The sequence below is a fragment of the Synchiropus splendidus genome, chromosome 4, assembly GCF_027744825.2.
Source record: "Synchiropus splendidus isolate RoL2022-P1 chromosome 4, RoL_Sspl_1.0, whole genome shotgun sequence".
NCBI lineage: Eukaryota > Metazoa > Chordata > Actinopteri > Syngnathiformes > Callionymidae > Synchiropus > Synchiropus splendidus.
In genome coordinates, this window is record NC_071337.1 from 21538890 (window position 1) to 21556552 (window position 17663).

At 40.3% G+C, this 17663-nt stretch overlaps 1 protein-coding gene across 1 annotated transcript in view; it reads left to right on the top strand.

Moving 5' to 3' along the window:
* Positions 1 to 17663, top strand: part of large1 (LARGE xylosyl- and glucuronyltransferase 1) — a 98132-nt gene that overhangs the window by 48898 nt on the left and 31571 nt on the right. The window contains exons 4-6 of the mRNA XM_053862493.1: positions 605 to 687; positions 8643 to 8766; positions 8879 to 9050. Coding sequence (XP_053718468.1) covers positions 605 to 687; positions 8643 to 8766; positions 8879 to 9050 — 379 coding nt within the window. The remainder of the gene's footprint in view (positions 1 to 604; positions 688 to 8642; positions 8767 to 8878; positions 9051 to 17663) is intronic.

Below are 17663 nucleotides of genomic sequence, written 5' to 3' on the forward strand. Positions count from 1 at the left end.
AAACCGAAGCCCCCTTCAGGAGTCTCAAGCATGTCTAGGCATCTCCACACACAGATACACATGATCTGCATGGCTGGAGTCCTTTATAGACGCACTCTTGAGCCGTGACATTAAAATCAACTGAGAATTTATCTTATCAGGGAGCTGGAAAAGACCATATGTGGGGCTGATTCTGCTGGGAGACTAGATGAGGGCCATTGACTCACGAAATTAGGTTAACTGACACTGACTTTCTGCATCTGTCATGTCGTCAGTGCAGAGATATTTTAAACTGTGTAAAGAAATATACTTGTGAAAATGTTTCATTCTTGATATTTGTTTTGCTTTTTCTTATATTAGAAGATTTTTTTTCCTTCTAATATAAGCCTGCATTAAAAAAAAAAAGTACATACAGTTTTTAAGTCAGTGTCATATTTTCACCTTGCAAGTAGAAACTGTGTGTAGCATGGACTATTTCCATCCATTAAGTTGGTTATGATTAGATGACATTTTTTTTTGTTGAACAAGGAATTTAATTTCCCAGTGGTGAAAATGTCTGAGCCAATATACTTTTTTGTTTTTCTTCACGCTGCACAATTAACTTCCTTGTCATGTCTCCCCACAGACCATACATGTCGCCATCGTATGTGCAGGTTACAACGCCAGTCGAGATGTGGTCACATTGGTCAAGTCCGTCCTTTTCCACAGGTAAAGCAACTTAATTTGTCTTTTGTATATTTACAACATCAGAATTGCAAACCTGCTAGGCAGGGATCCAATGTCACTAAAAGCCCTGGAAATGAGGGTTGTGACGATGCTAAAATTGCAGACTTGTTATCGATACCCAGCAGGGTATTCGATCCTGGATACCATTTCTGATATTGTGGCGATAATAAGGTGGTAATAACTTCAAAAAGGCATTACAAGAAGTATTTTTTACAATGAAAAACAAAATCTCAGATAAATATTTCAGTAAAATAATTAAATAATGTGAAAAAAATGTTTTCACTGACCAATAAAAGTAGATAAGCTTCAGGAGACCCTATTTTCAAACAGTGGTGGAGTTGGCGTGAATTTCTTATTTGCAAGTGAAATTGTTGCCGCTTCATAATGCATTTTTAGCAGATAACATGCTTGGGAAAACATGCTCATGTTGAGTCATGTTTGGAAGCTGAAGACTGACTAGGGCTTTACTAGCCTGTTGGAATTCAGCAGGTATGCCACGGTGCCTCTTCGATGAGTTTCAGAGTATCACTATTTTTGACCAGGAAATGAACAGGACTGCAGTATTGCAGAACCGACAAACACCTTTATTTGCAGAGGAGTACAAAGCCCTGTAACAACCCACAATTTACAGAATCCACAAGGGAACACTGCAGTAGATATCAGGTGCTGTCATGAGCAAGTACTTGACGAGTACGAATAGCGGAATACACCAGTATCGGAGCAAGTACCGAAACATCCGTAATGAAAACACCAAAATTCTTTCTTTCCCTTTTTTATCCACGTCAGTAAACTTATTATTATTATTACAATTATGAAACAATGAAACATACAATTCATTACTTGCCGATACAGAGTACAGATACGAGTACTTAATAATACCATAACAACATTTTAAATGGTGCTTTTTTCCAGCATGTCTTCCCTGAACAAACATGACACCACTGCCACAGATTTCACTTTGAACAGTTCAAGTTTAGCCAGGGCAATCTATGAACAGTATATGTTGATATATAATACAGTGTCTAAGATCCTGGTACTGCATACTGGTTTATGTATGCAGTGTCCCCGCGGGGGTTACATTCCGGGACCACACGTGATAGTTGAAGCACTATAATGGAAGGATCGAGCAGCTCCATCATGTAACCCCAGGTTAGCGTGGTGCTACCTTTATGTGTGGGAGCGTAGACAGCCCCATAAAAACCCACGATGCACTCAATCCAAAAGGGAACACTGTAGTAAGTATTGGGTGCTGTCACGAGTGAGTACTTGAGGAGTATGAATACTGTGAAATAGGCCAGTTAGAGTATAGACACTGGCATCAGTATTGGGACATTCCTTATGAAAATCCCAAAATTCTTCTTTCCCTTTGTTATTCACATCAGTAAATATATTATTATTATAATTATTAGAAGAAACAGTGAAACTTTATTCTGAACAAGATCCATCATCTGAATGAAGTCTGGAAACATTGTTTAAAATGAGTACTTGATAAAAATAAAGCCACAATACACAAATAAAAGTGAGTGGTTATTTGTGTTTAAGTATGACAGTGTAATAAAAATAAGTAATTAGATTTTTTTTGTGCTAAAGGCAAACTATCAAAGAAAATACTGTGGCTAGTTGAAAAGAAAGCAATGAATAAATGAATTTGTTTGAATGCCAAATGTGTTCTCTCCAGTTCACGTCCTGTCCATGTACAGACGGTGACGCCCTAAACAGGTCTCCAGTCCAATAGCATATACCACATATGAAGGACTATTTGTAAATATTCGTTCATCATTCACCAAACACTGAAACACAAACACAAGTCTGCAGCTTTGCTGGATTGTGTTTACAGAGGCAGAAAAGGGCTTGAGAAAGTGTGTGCCTCTTACACAACGTAATACATTTGCAACAGTAATTGGCTTGAGCTGTTTCAAAAGGAAAGTCATTATAGGTGCAGCAGCGGCAGACAAAAGAAAATATGTGTGAGCCGTTAAACAGAACGCAGCTGGGAAATAATTTGTGCTGTGGTCACAGACATATGAAAACCTTTCAAAATGCGCACAGACGCCGCAAAAGTGACCAGTGAAAAATACACGGGGAGTAAAGTTTTAATCAGCCTGGCAAAGACTTTAATCTGCAATGATGTCGTCACCTTGTAGTTTTCTTGTTTTCCCACTGATGACATTTTCAAATCATTGTAATTGATATCCAGTGGAGCAGTGTTGAGTACAATCGACTACAAATGTAGCAGCTGTTTGTCTGGCAGAAGTGGTGCTTGTGATTCAAGCAATTGGCTGTCTGTTGCGCTCATTACGTTCTTTAATACATCGATACTCAGCTGATTGAAATAGAGTGGAGCAGATGTCCAATGAGACATTTTATTACCCATATTGTATTCCAAAGTAAAAATTAATCATGACTAATAATAAGCTTGCTGTGAGATGCGCTAGATGCTGGGATAGAACAGTGAACTGAAGGAGTTCCTTTTTATTCATTTTTTCAACCTTTGTTTTTTGGGGGGGGGTTTGTGTGTGTGTATGTACGTATGTGGGAGGAAGATGTGAAATTACGCCAGTCTAAAATTAGGTTTATCAATTTTTTCAGACTGTAGTGCTGCTGCTTAAGGTAAAAATAAGGTAATGTTTTGTATTCCACTTAATAGAAAGATGGAAATTGATGTTAGAGTTAGGTGTAGGACAGCACTCCTTCACTCTGTATACCGCAATGTGTCACTTATATAAAGCGCCTCTAATGACCATACGTTTCAGTCTTGGTGGAGATGCTGCCGAAGAGTGCGTCCAATCATCTCTCCGCGCTCATTCCATCCTCCTCCACTTGGAACATTACATTAGAAATGAACATTTTTACTCCGTGTAGCACAGAAGGCTGATATTGATGTCAACTTAGGCCACAAAAGTCACTGCAAGATAGCTGCTATTTAAGAAGATTCATCTGTTTTTCTAACATAGTATGAAAATAAATACAGGTTGAAATATTTGTGATAATTCCATGATGTTCCAGTGAGTGAAGGTTTTTGCTTGAATTCGATAGCTGGTCAGATTGCAAATTCACCTCCAGGCTTTTCACTTTCAGAGTGAAATGACAAATGAATAGTCAGAGTTGGGTTTGATGGTCTGTCAGCTGATGAGACATTGATCTTCAAACACTGCTTGACCCTGCGGTGCCAAAACATGCACTTTTTTTTATCCAATCCTTCATCCTTATGGGCTTCTTCTCAATGCTATTGATTTGTGGTCAGATATGCCATAAAGTCTGAGTAAAATAAGAATTCTATGATCAGGTTTTATTGTAAGTTATGTGCTGCTGTCAGTAGAATCTTACTCCGTTGGAGCCGTGAAATAAAATGTCGCGGCGATGATGAAGAGCCACAAGGCTCTAGAGTGAGGTAGTCTCACCTGAAAGATGGCCATGTGAGCTGGATTCAGCCTGACAGCAGGGATTCTCATCATCCTGACGTGTCCAATATATCGCCTGCTCGATAGCCTGGAGCTGCTTTCACACGTTTGCCTCAACTCTGCCGATGAGTGTGAAGTCACCAGAAGTCCTTTTATAAGGGCAGTTGGCTTTGCATATTTCTGAGAGAAATTCTGTTGATCCAGCTTTTATTTCAAGGCGAATAAAATGTAGTTTTACTCTGTTTATTTTACTGTTGGGTGCAATAGGGATTTTAGAACTCTGAAAAATCTGATTCAAAATGGATATATTTAAAGCTGATTTAACAAAGAAGGGCTGAATCATATTTCAACTTGTGGTTTTTAATTTAAGTAAAAAGAATCCATGTTTCATCATCTTCTGTCCTATTCTTTGTCATTTGGGGTTCCACTGAGGACACAATTAGAAAATAATAACTTCAGAGTGCTGGAAGCGTCGCTGCTGCTGTGCTTACATCTTCATCCTCAGAATTGTGTTCTCTGTCAGCAAATGTGTGAATGTGGACTTCAGTAAAAAATGATGGGGAAAACCAAGAATGCAAATATGCAAATGCCAAATATTAAATTTCAATTTAATGGAAACAAGAATTAACTGACAAATACCTTGAGAGACTCAAATCAAGGATAGAATGAAATGGATTTAATGTAAAAATTATATCCATCTGCTCTTGCCTCTAAATCGATGTGAGGCAGCTGGAAATTTCAGCAGCCGTTTCCCCCATCCTACTGCTACAGTTAAGGGTTTGATCTCACTCTTTCTCAGCACCGAGTTTTCGGGGATTGAAGAGCTTAGGTTTATGCCCGCTGGTGGAAAACTCTGGAGGAAAAAAATCCAACATGGACACTCAGTTCACGCTGGGGGACAGTTATTTTACAGAACAAAGACATCCCACTGGGGCCTGGTCTTAACATCTCTCCATCATGACGTTGACATCCTTGTCTACACATTCCTCAGTCCTCCTGGGCTGCTGAGGCACGGTCCCCATCATCCCTCTGACCTGCCCGTCGCTGCTCCTCTCATTCAATCTATATTAAATAGCTCAGGGGGCCTTTGTTCTTTTCTGTGATTGGAATTGTTTCGCAGATGGCCAGACCAAGTATTTAGTTAGATAGATAAACTTATCAATGTATGGAACTTCAAAGACTTATATATATATATATATATAGGCTTATTTTTCCAGTTTGTGGAGCAGCAGATTTTTTACTTCTTGGTCAGGGTTTTGTAACAGGATTTGATGACGAAACCGCTTTATCAGACAGAATTCACATGACTCACGGTATTTTCCAACCGTGAAATTGCCTCATAGGATGCCTCAAATATGTACTGCCATCTCCAGGACACCATACAACATGGTGGATAACAAAGCTGGATATCCTCTGAAGGTTGATCATTTTAAGTAGATATGTGAATATGGACACAATATAAAAGACAACATTGACTGATGACAAAGTAAGGTTGGCCATATTGGCCATAGAAGTTAAATGCAGTTAAAAGCCAGAAAAAAATTGTCTAAAACTGAATTCCCGAAAAAAATGAGTAAGAATTTGACAGTAGAAAAAATTTGAATAAAATCAAATTAATGTGTAAAACATTTTTTTTAGAGACCCACAAAAAAGAATTGCATTAGACCAGTTGAAACCATGAAAACTATCAGAAACCAGTTGAAACCATGAAAACTATCAGACTCATAAATGTTATTAAGGTGGAGGTTCAGTGCTTGACACTGACTAGATAGATATGGTAGGGGTGAGGGTGGCGGATTGTGCTTGAACAGTTGAAGTCATTGTGACGTGTCACGTGACTTCTAATTTATTTGGCTAACTGAAAAAAAAAGTTGCTCTCCACGACCTGAAAGTGAGAAAAAAAGAAAGATCATCTGGCACGTCAAAAACGTGCAACAGAAAATACTGCACATGCACCACTTTGATGCCAAATGGGAGGGATTTGTGTACTTAGCAACGCTCAGGGTTGAAACTGTACAAAATAAAACACTAGCCCACGCGATGGAGTATATGCAGGTGGTGAGACTAAGGATGAGTTGTTCTGGCAGCGTCGTCGGCTGCGGAGCTCTAATGTAGCCAGTAATTATGACAACCTACTGCTGAGCTCTAAATCCAGGAAGACGGAACGACAGAAAAGGTATTCATGAAGAATTTAAGAGAGGCAAAAGACTTTCCACCATAGAAAAAGATGCTCTTTAAGAGAAAGAATCAAGTTTGATGTTGTGAAATCAAGAAAGTTTAGCATTTTCTTGGCCTGGCCCAATGGTATTCATAAAGTAGTCCTTAATTCTGTGGAACGTTTGATCAGTTTCAAGCCAGGTGGCAGTTTTGCACAATTCTGAAATAGTCCACATTTCATTCTCGTTGAATTTTTTTGTTCCTTTTCTCACTTTCTGGTCAGCATCCTTCTTGGCGAAGAGTGTCGCTTGGATCTGATGAAGAGTCCCGGCAGCATCATCCTCACAGGAAGCTTGAAGCTCTACTTGAGATGTGTGTTTGTCCTTCAGGATGTGAGGATCTTTTCAGTGTGTGCTGCTGTTGCTGACAACTTGTATGGCGCCCGAGTTTCATTTCATTTTTGACAGCTCACTGCCCTCGGCGCTTTATTGAGCAAGTGCAGCTGACACATTTATTCCCATTCTCATTCAGCAAAGGACACCTCATGTGGCGCTCACTTCCTCGCGTCTGCGTCACCTGATTTGGGAGACCTGAATACCTATTTTTGCACGCGCTGCTGCATACGTGAGCGCATGTAAGATCTCATTTGTCTTGCGTCAGAGTTCAGGGTCGAACATTTGCTGTGATGGATCGCTGGCCAGTCTTGTACTTCTCTTGGATTAAAGTCTCCCGCGCATATATTGTCCAAATTGACCAAACAATCACGCTAATGGTCTGTGGGTCGGGTTAAGACAATTCAATAATGGAAATATGATGGGACTGTAAAATTAATTTCCTCGGGGAACTTTAAGCACCTTCCCTCTGTTTCGTCCATTTATTGACATAAATGATGTAAAATGTTCCAAAGTCATTTTCTCCCAGCCACTCAATGTTAATGTATTTATCTCATTTTCAACTGCTCATCTCTCGTCTAGAAGCTTTCTCTGCCAACTGAAGCGTAGGACTCATCGTCTAATGCTGAGTCTCTTTGTGTTCCTCAGAAACTAGCGGGCTTATGCTACTGATAGTTTATGAAAGTAGAGTGCGTATCGGTGGTCATGTTGCAATAATCTTGACCTCTCCTATCATTTATATCATCGATTTTACGCTTGCCCTTTAAACATCTCGCCCTACTGATGGGACTTTGTTTTGGAGAATTGATTATTATGTACGAGAAAGAAGCCCTTGATGGGCACGAAGGGCAAACTTTTCAAAGTTCAAGAATTCCATCTATTAGACTGGTCTGGGTTTCAAAGTATTCCGCCCAATATTGTGATTGATCTTCAAGGGCTAAATGTCCTTCAGTAGTGAGGTTTGTGAGTCAACTGAATCCCAATGACTTGATGTAAAGGTGATGTAAAGTTAGTGACTGAATTACTCTACGTTTCCAAAGAAACTAACTCCTCCTCATTTTGTAGCAGCGTGTACCAATGCACCACAAGAATGGAGTCACTCACAACTGCCTTTCTTTTATGGAAAGTAGAATAAAGTAACGTCTATACCTGGATTTTGGAAACTAGTTTTTCCTCCAAACTCTTCATGACGGCGGCTCACCACGTGTGTGAGCTGGACACACCATATTTAGTGTTAATAATCAGCAATTTATGTTTTGAATAGGGAACTTTCAGAGGCTATTCCAAGTCAATAAATAGTCCGACCAGTACTTTACTATGACTCATTACGGGCTATTGTTCTATGTGAATAAGTAGTTTATTGATGGTAATATAAATTCCCTAATCTAAAGTGTGACCAAAATTATTTATGTAAACAACACTACTTCAAGTATTATTATAGTTTGGGATTTCTTTTTTTCTTTAGCTGACTTTTTTTCTTTGTTTGTTGCTGCAGTCTGGTCAGGAAAGAGATCTGATCTCAATCCAGACAGAGACATCCATTTTTTTAAATTGCATATCCAAGATCAGGAAGCAGAAAGCATCACCGAAAGTAAAGTGGCTGTCTCGCCAGAAAACTCCGAGAGATCTCCTTGGAGGACACCTAGTAGTTCTAAAGTCAATTGAGAGATATCATCTCTCTACCTTGCAATGGGTACGCAACCACTCACTGAGGGGGTCTTGCAGTGCAATGTAACAAATCAAGTTTGAAGATTAGTTATAACATCATGAGCAATTTTTATTCCAGTCATATTTTCAGGATAAGACTGTGGTGATATTTTGGGTCTAAATCCTAGCAATAGAGAAAGCGACAAGGTCCCAGGATTAATGAAAGATAACTAAGGTTCTGCCTTTTCTGACTTGTGGGCTGTGTTAAACGTCTAAATCGAATTTAAAGCAGCAAATGTCTGTGAAGTGCATAAATCTTATCGTTGTGCTGTGTCCACAGGCGGAACCCCCTACATTTCCATTTCATCACAGACTCCATTGCTCAGCAAATCCTCTCTTCACTTTTCCACACCTGGATGGTTCCTGCCGTTCGGGTCGACTTCTATGACGCAGACGAATTGAAGGTGAGGAAACAATGTTGTCTTCTAAGAAGTCTAAGAGACGATGTCATGAAGCGGCAATTTATGGTTCTGGTGATGAGTAAATTGAGACGTGTTGCTCTCTCCTTGATTCCAGTCTGAGGTGTCATGGATACCCAACAAACACTACTCGGGAATCTATGGCCTCATGAAACTCGTCCTCACCAAGACCTTGCCGTCCAACCTTCAAAGAGTCATCGTCCTGGACACGGACATCACATTCGCCACAGACATCGCAGAACTCTGGGCTGTTTTCCACAAGTTCAAAGGTGCAAATTTCATTCTGTTCTCCTGATGATTAGAGTAACAGTCACTGTGCCCCTCTCATCATGTAGTCAGATTCACCCAACACTTTTAGACCTTCCCTCCTGCAAACTGTTTTCACACCTTATTGACCACCCCATCACCAGAGAGAGGATTTAAAATGCACATTTCATTTTACCGTAACTCTTAGAAAGTTAATCCTATCCAGTAAAGGACCCGAGCTTTTTGCTCATATAACCGTCAGTATGGTGACCCTCAGTACATCTGCTGTGCATCAAGAGTTCAGTACTCAGTACAGTAACTCCTGACCGATAACCGAGATTACAAATCAAAAGTAAAAATTTAAACACAAATGGTTTCGACATGCGCATACATCCCCCAATGCATTCAGCTGCTGCAATTTCACCGACGTGGAACAAGACCTGAGAACTTTTGTTTTGTCAAAAATATGTTACGGTTTAAAGTTCATATTCAGCGTGTCACTTAACAGTTGTTACTTCATATGATGAACATGATTTTTTTTCCATTTAAACTCTAATTATACAGTCAAAATTGCACAGTAATGTAATTAATCTTGAGAAAGAAAAGGAACAAAAGCACTCAGTCAGCACATAAGCAAGACAGCAGCCGTAGAATCAAAATAAATCCAGGCAATCTGTATGTAATTGTTGTTGTAGAAGCATAAAAATGACCATGTTGTTGTGATGGTACCATCTTTTTAAGAACAGAATAAGAGTAAAACACAATTACCAAGAAGAACGAAACAGAAAACTGACTGTGACTCACAGAATCACTCAAACAAACCTCTGGTGGATTCCCTGTTGCCTGCCACTGATCCAAGTAGTAAGGTTAATACAGAAAAATGCTTTTATTGAGAATTTTATGAGAGTGTGTTGTTTTTTCATGCCAGGCGATCTACCTACCCGCTATATCATCCTTTGGAAACACACAAGCAGCTCTTATTATCGACCGAAAGCGTCTGTTGGCTAGTTTATGCCCTTGTTTAGTGTTTGGCCGACAAATATCATGCAACTCTAAGACTAATAAAGACAGGATGTGTGTGTCAAGGCCACAGACAATGTCCTGCAAGTTTATCTCTTGGAGCGGAAGGAGTAATGATTGAGGAAGGCATGAGGCGGAGAAGAGGTGGCTGTGAGTCACTTCAAAGATTTACTGGTGCTGTTGTCCTATGGTGCTGCGTGTCCTGTTGTGCTTCGGATCAATCTTAATTAACAGCTGGCTCCAATGCGGCTCCTCTACCACCCACTCACTGGACAAACAGCCTCTGAGTTTAAAGGCGCACAAAAGTCGGCTACAGCACATTCTATAAATGTTTCTCTTACCCCTCGATCAAATAGGCAGATGTGATTAGAAGATGACGGAGACCCTGCCAGTGCAGCTCTTACTCTATCTCACCATTAACTTTATCTGCCATGTATATGAGCGGGGGTGTATGTCGGATGATAAAATTGTAATTTATCTAAAGAATGTATGCGACTTTACATCACGCAAATGGATTACTGCGCTATAAAGTCAGTCAGTATATGTACCGGTGTGGGTGCAGATTACTGCTGTGCTGTAAGTGCACCAATTAAATTCTCAAGAGGAAAACAATCCGCTTTATTGATATTGTTGACGCTGCTCTCCACTCATTGATAAAACACACTTTCAAATGAGTATTTCATTCTTGAAAGGACGGGTTTTTGCTCTTATGCGAAGGCTATTTCTCATATACAGATTGAAGTCAATTTTATTTTAAGTCCACTTTTTCACATTTCAGAATGCATATCCATATTTATTTGTATGGCTGACAGCTGCCAGCAAGTTAACCACGCTTGCAAAAAATCCTGGCAGGAACCCTCTTATGTTTTAGCCTCTAATCTAAATGTGTGCACACATTAGGTCGGCAAAATGATCGGGACAAGCATAAAACAAGAAACTAATTATGGACATTTTTGTCATAAGTGTGGCTATTTCTTTAACTTGGAAACCCGGAGGCATTATATATTGAAGTATTGTACATTTAGGGCTGTCAATCGGTTAAAAACAAATTGAGCCTCAGGTGTTGAGGTAGGACATGTCATGCAGAACGATAGGATCCATCATATTCCCTTATCAAACGCAACGTTGTTCATAGGGATCATGAAGGCACTGCTGGAATTCAACCACTATTGCAAACTGAGTCCAAAGTCAGAATTTGCAACGGTAATGGCGGATTCCTGCCTGTATAAATACTCCACGAGACTTTAAAACTACACCCGGCTGTCTGACTTTCCTCTCCACTCAAGTCACAACCACTCAGACGGAGGGTGGTTGAAAACGTGGCGAAGCGGATGGTCAAACACGTCTGCACTATCACATGAAAAACATTAGTGCCATTACGATCATCTATAATTAACAAGCTTTTCGCTAAGGATTTTATATATGTTACCATTACAATGTTTTAGAGCCAGCTCACGTCTGGTCCTTTATCATCAAACCCATCATCCTGACAAGCAAGAGTCATCGCTGAACGATGTTGTTCAAACATATGCAGATCTTCATTAGCTCGCATTTCCTCGTCTTCCTCCAAAAAATATGGACAAATCGCCCAAATCTTCGCTGATATTTCCGATATACTGCTTCTTTGCACTCAGCTGTGCACTCAGAGTTCTCTGGCTATGTCATCAGCTTCTGCCAGTGTTTGACCCAGTAAAGATATTAGTTTTGGACCAAATGTGCTTTGAATATAGTGTGTTAAAGTACATTGTTCAATATGCTCCCTGATTTTGGTCTACTTGAATCATATTCCACATTGGACATTGGGATTGACCCAAAGCAATGCAGCAACAATCCATAACAGTTCTGTTGGAACACAATGCCAAGCTAAATTCAATAGAAATATTGCTGTTGAGTCAAACAACTTTCTTCACTGCGTGCAGCTGCATATAGAAACCACGCAGTTCGATTTCACGCCTACATCTCAGTCGTTGGAGAAAATATTGACAGACCAGCACCGTGAGTCATCGTTGCGAGTGGAGGAGTTTTTGTAGTGCGCAAAGACTGCATATGCTCTACTTGATACTCCGAAGGACCCTCAATATTAAACTGACAGCTCACCATAGCGCCTTTATCGCTCTCACCTTCACACCCACACATTCAGAGTCATGTCTCCACGTTTACATTTCGAGTTCCACAGCTCTGAATCATGAACTAGAATACCTTTAACATTTTTTTTTATTTCTATCGAAGATGTAAGGTATTTGATCTTTGTACTCTACATACTATCAAGCATCAGTTAACAAGCTAATCAGTGAAGCCATCTTGCCGACTGACTTTTGTCTGCAGAATATAACAATTCAGAAAGACCTTGTTGGTGGTGACCCCCAGCTTTTTGATGCTGACATGTTCCCGAATCACAATATATTTTTGTTAGGAAATTCATTTCAGAAATGATGAAATAATAAAGCACGGTATTCTGAACGTCGTGTCTCATCCATCACCCAAGGCCGTTCTGCGTACAAAATAGAAAATGACACCTACAGGCCACGGAATCCCATGATAGAATGACAATTTGTGATGTAGTGTTGCATACTCAACCTGTGAAAAACTGTGTGATCTGGGGATGGATTTGTAATGAGTTTCTGGTTGGATAGCAATGAGGTTCCATAAAATAGCTTTAGAAAATGCTTGCTATAAAAAGTACTTTTATTGTTACTGTTCGGCTTCATCTTCAAATAATCCTATTTCTTTGCAGTTGCATTGTGATGGACTTTTCGATTCACCAGTGTTTTTATCCTCTGTCCTGCTGAAGTCTTCTGAGTCTTGTTGAGTTCCTTGAGATGTTGATGGTGGATTTCCTCGGATCATGCTCCACATCTATTTCCAATGGCGTGCAATTGTTTAGAAGAATTGACGCCATATTTCAATGAGCCTTTGTCTTTTTCATGGATTTGCCCAAAGGCTTCCCCATGACACCGCTCCTGCTTTCCATGACTCTTGAGAAGGCGGAATGGCTTTCCGTTATTTTCCTCCTCAACTGCCGATCACATGCTCTGGCCAATTCCCTCTGAGGCTCTGTTTGTGTATCTGTTTTGGGGGGACCACAGCTATGAGGGTAATTCATCAGTTAACCCTCCAATTCTAATCAGCAGGTATTCTGGGGGTTCGCTGTGAAGCCCGAGGGAAATTAGAACACCACTCAAGACCACATGTTTCATTTTACCCTCATTCCCATATACTGCCCCCTCCTGGGAGAACAGTCCATGACCCCTGCCACTTTGACAAATCTGAGAGGCCGCTGAGGTTGTGTATCAAGGCGCCGAGGGCCGGCAGGTTGAGGTCAGGTGTTGTAATGGGGAGGCATGTATGAGACGAAGCGCTGTGTTGTAATGTATTTGAACTCATTATTCTCCCCGGATCTCCAGAGCCACGCAGACCGTTTCCCATTCACAAGCCATGTTTCTATTAAATCATGTGCCAGAGGATTCCACACTGAGACTCACCTTGTTCTGGTTGCTGAATTCATCATCATGACGTGTGTATTTCACCTATTCACACGTGCTAGGACATATGTGTGGTTCTAAATGGTCAGCTCAACGGATTTAAGTTGCATACATCACAAGGGTGATGTTGAAAGATGGATATTGCAGAGTGGACTGCATTAATACTGCATGCTTCTGTATTCATTTGACCCTTCCGCTTGCTACAAACTCACATCCCATCTCCTCCCAGCCTCCTCCTGCTCCTCTTTCCCCGTCTTACGTAGCCATTACATGTAAGACCAGGTGGCTGGAAACTAAACTTAATTCAAATGAATTCAAATTTTATTGTTAAGTATTTGTTAGTACTTTTCTCAATGCTTGAACTTTCATAAAGGTTGATGACCTTGCTTTACATTACAATCAGTTTAAAGTGCCAGACCACTTTGTCTGTGCTGTACAGTGACCAGCATTATCTCAAAGATTTTCACAGCATTTCAAGCAGCTGTTTCTTTCTTAATGAGAGAAGAAACCGTTTCGTATTGTTATCGAGAGACACAATGCCGGATAATTAGAGCGTAAACGAGCCAACACGTTTGTCTTCCATGCCGAAAAGCACAGCTTGCTTCAAAATATAAAAATAAAAGTGCATGTGTCATGGTTTTCACAGCGTTGCAATAATTGCTCAGGGAATTTGCTTTGCGGGGAGCTCAGTGCGATGATGATTTTTAGAAGCTTTAGGTGCGAACATATGCTGCTTTAGCTGAGCCAAAGTTTTCCAAGCAGGATGCCAACATTATTCAATATCACAGTGTGCCTCAGAATTCAAACATGGTGACCTGCCTTGTCTGTTTGAAAACACTTTTCTTTTATAAAGCATCTTTTATTACCTGACTAATGAGCCGAGCTGCAGGTTTTTGGCCCGTGTTCTTAACTGAACAAGTTCTCTTCCCACCTCCTCTTACACCCGGTTTCACCTTTCAGACTTTTTGAATGTGAAGCGTGTGGGCGATTCAGCCATGTGGCTTTTTTTCACACAGAAACCAGTGGAGTGATAGATGCTAGAATGGAACAAGGAGGTATTCAAAAGACATTGTGGGATTCGTTCGTGAAGCACTCATAAAAACACATGCAAGAATTTGTTGAATTTATGAGAATTGTTTTGTGTTTGCTTTTTGTTTTTTTTTTTGTTTTTTTGCTAAAAGGGTTCCCCAAAATAAACAATTCTGTCTTTGCTCTAGTTTGCCTGAATAGTTAATGTATGATTCACTGACAGAATACTAGGTGGATTTGGTAGACAAGGGAGTTTTGGCTTTGAAACTACTCTAAGCTCATAAGTCAAGCTCATGCAGCTGTGAGTTCATCTGCATTTACAAGCGAATCTTGGTTGTTACGCAGTGGTAGCTGTCCACGGTGCTGAACAGATTAAACTGCAAGATTGATGTTTACTGCAAGAATAATTTATGTTAAACCAAATTTGAATGGTCTTAAAACTTACTTTTGTCATGATGCTGACTTGATAGTTAGGTTAAAAAAACTTAGTATGATAGGTGCTTTCACTTTCTGTCTCCCTCAGTACAATGGACAATACTCTACAACGCTTGAGTGGGTGGTTGAGTATCAAATTTTGCCCCAGATTCATGCATTCATGCAACATACCAACACCTTTTCAATTACACTTCAAGTAAAGAATTATTCCACAATGACTTTGGATGTGTTAACAAGTAAATTATACAGCCACTTGAGAGCAAACTAAAGCAAGCAGTGGCTTCTATTCCCTCTGTCTTCTGTTAGTGATGAACCAGAAAAAGAGATCATTTTACTGGATGCTCCACCTGCTTCTGTCTTCTAAATAGAATTCTGTGAAATTTCTCACCGCTGTTGTGGATAATTGAAAATTATAGTCTGTGTGAGCATATGTTTCCTCAGTTCATTGCTCATCATTCCGACTGAAAATTAGAGGTGTGCGAACACTTTGTTTTCCAGATGTGTTACACTGACATTTCTCTCATTTCTAAAACTTTCAAACAGTCTTCATATGAGCTTTGATTGTCTCCTGCTAATCCATGTGGGTGTGAGAGACTGCAGGAGTAGGTCCGTGGGTGGGAAGGTAACCAAGTCTTGCATCATTTTGATTGACAGCTGCAGTTCGTAGCTAGCGGCAGTTAGGTGGAGCTTTTTTGGAACAGGGCTGCCATGCACAGAGCATGTCTGTTGCTATCCAACAGGCCTAAAATATCTTTCTAGTGGACTTTTAAAACATCCCACTGATGGAGTTAATAGTGGCGCCTTGGCATCTGGAAATTCCAAGTGCTGCTGCAGTTACATCTTCTCTATTTTGAGAAGCACCTTCTAAAAGTGTATATTTAACATTTGCTGCTCAATGGTCTTTCAATGAATTTGGGAAACATATTAACATGATGTTAATGAGCGTATTTGTGATAGTCACCCTCTATGGTCATTAACACGCTTTGTCCTGCAGGACTGAAACATGGTCGATCGCCACCGACTAATGAATCATCCAACATATGCTTTTAATCATCATAACATATATAAATAACTGTTATTTCCCTGCCACTAATATGGTCGCTAATGAGGAGGCAGTTAACGTTAATGTCTTTCCTAATCTACTCATTTTAAAAGCATTAAATGATATGGAAAAGGAAGATGTGTAATAGCACAAATAAGCAAATGCATCTGTTGCCTTTTAAATGCAGCTGTTTCCCTAATATACTGTATTAAATTAAAATGCTCTAAAATGTAAGGAATTTTGGTGCCGATGGTGCTGCACAATGTTTAAACAAGGTTGACACTTGTGGACGTAGTCCTCGTCCATCTGTGGCACTCTGTTCTGGCTGTAATGAACCACATCTGTGTGGAGACGTTTGACTTTGAAGTTTAAATGATGAGTTCAAAAGTTATCCACGGGCAAACCATCCATCCTGTGACTGCTTTGATCTTTACATCATAATGTTGGCGTGCTTTTCTGTTGACTCCACGCAGAACATCCGTGGAACTGCTTGTTGTTGTTGTTGAAAAACAAACAGTTGTTTTCACAAGTGCTATAGAAACACTATTTCATTGTCTGCTGTACACAACTCAAATTTGCACTTGCACTCCAACCCTTCTGAGCGTTGAAGGTGTTCATGGTGTTTAAGAATGAGAGTCAGTTTGAACACAGATCCCAAACTTCGGTCCTCTAAACCACATTTGGGTCGCGGTATGTCTGTCATGGCCCACTGGCTGCAAGTACACCCACCACTCATTCAGTCCCACAATTGTGTTCAAGTCAGCACTAGCAAGTTAGCAATGAGGAGGAAGTCATTCATGGTCAATATTTGTTATGTTATTACCAGCAAACTATAGTCAAGAGGAGACTTAACAGAAGCCATTATCCATTCATACCTCAGTCACAGCAGTGGTGGTAAGCTACACTGGTATCCACCGCTGCTGGGGCAGGCTGTTGGCTGCCAATATGCCCCAAACAACCCCTTTGATCTCCACCATGGTCACTCATACTCATTCCCACCATTACCCAAGGTGGGAAAGGTGCTTTGACACCACGACAGCAACTGGGATGGAATGGGATTTGATCCAATCCTTTAACTGTAGGGCAACACACTCAAATACCTGAGCCACTTTCATGTAAGCCTTGCACCACGACATGTCTGACTCAAATGTGTGCAACATGACAACCTAGTTCTTTCCCATCAATAGTCAAAGAGGCATCTTTCACATTTCATTGCACAAGCTTGGACGGCCAAGAGTGACTCCTGTGTGACTCATATCTGCATTGTGGGAAACACTTTGTCAAGCGACCCACTCGTGTGTGGGATTCCAGAACTCAGTGCTTCTCTTACAAGTAGATGACTAGTTCCTAACCACGAATGAGAGTGAAATGATTCACTTGCAATATGAGAATGAAAGACACCTTAAAATTATCCAAGTGTTTATTTTGGGGGTGGAAGGATGGAAGTACAGTACATGAGATGGACCCCAGCCTCACACAACCCTCTTCAGAGAGTAAGATGAGCATACTGTTTGAGAAAGAAAAAAATGATCATTTGAGACCATAAAGAAGCAGGGTTGTAGACTAATGCACAGTTCTAAGTCAATGCTATGCATCATCTTATTTGTCCTTTTTGTATGCTTCTTTTC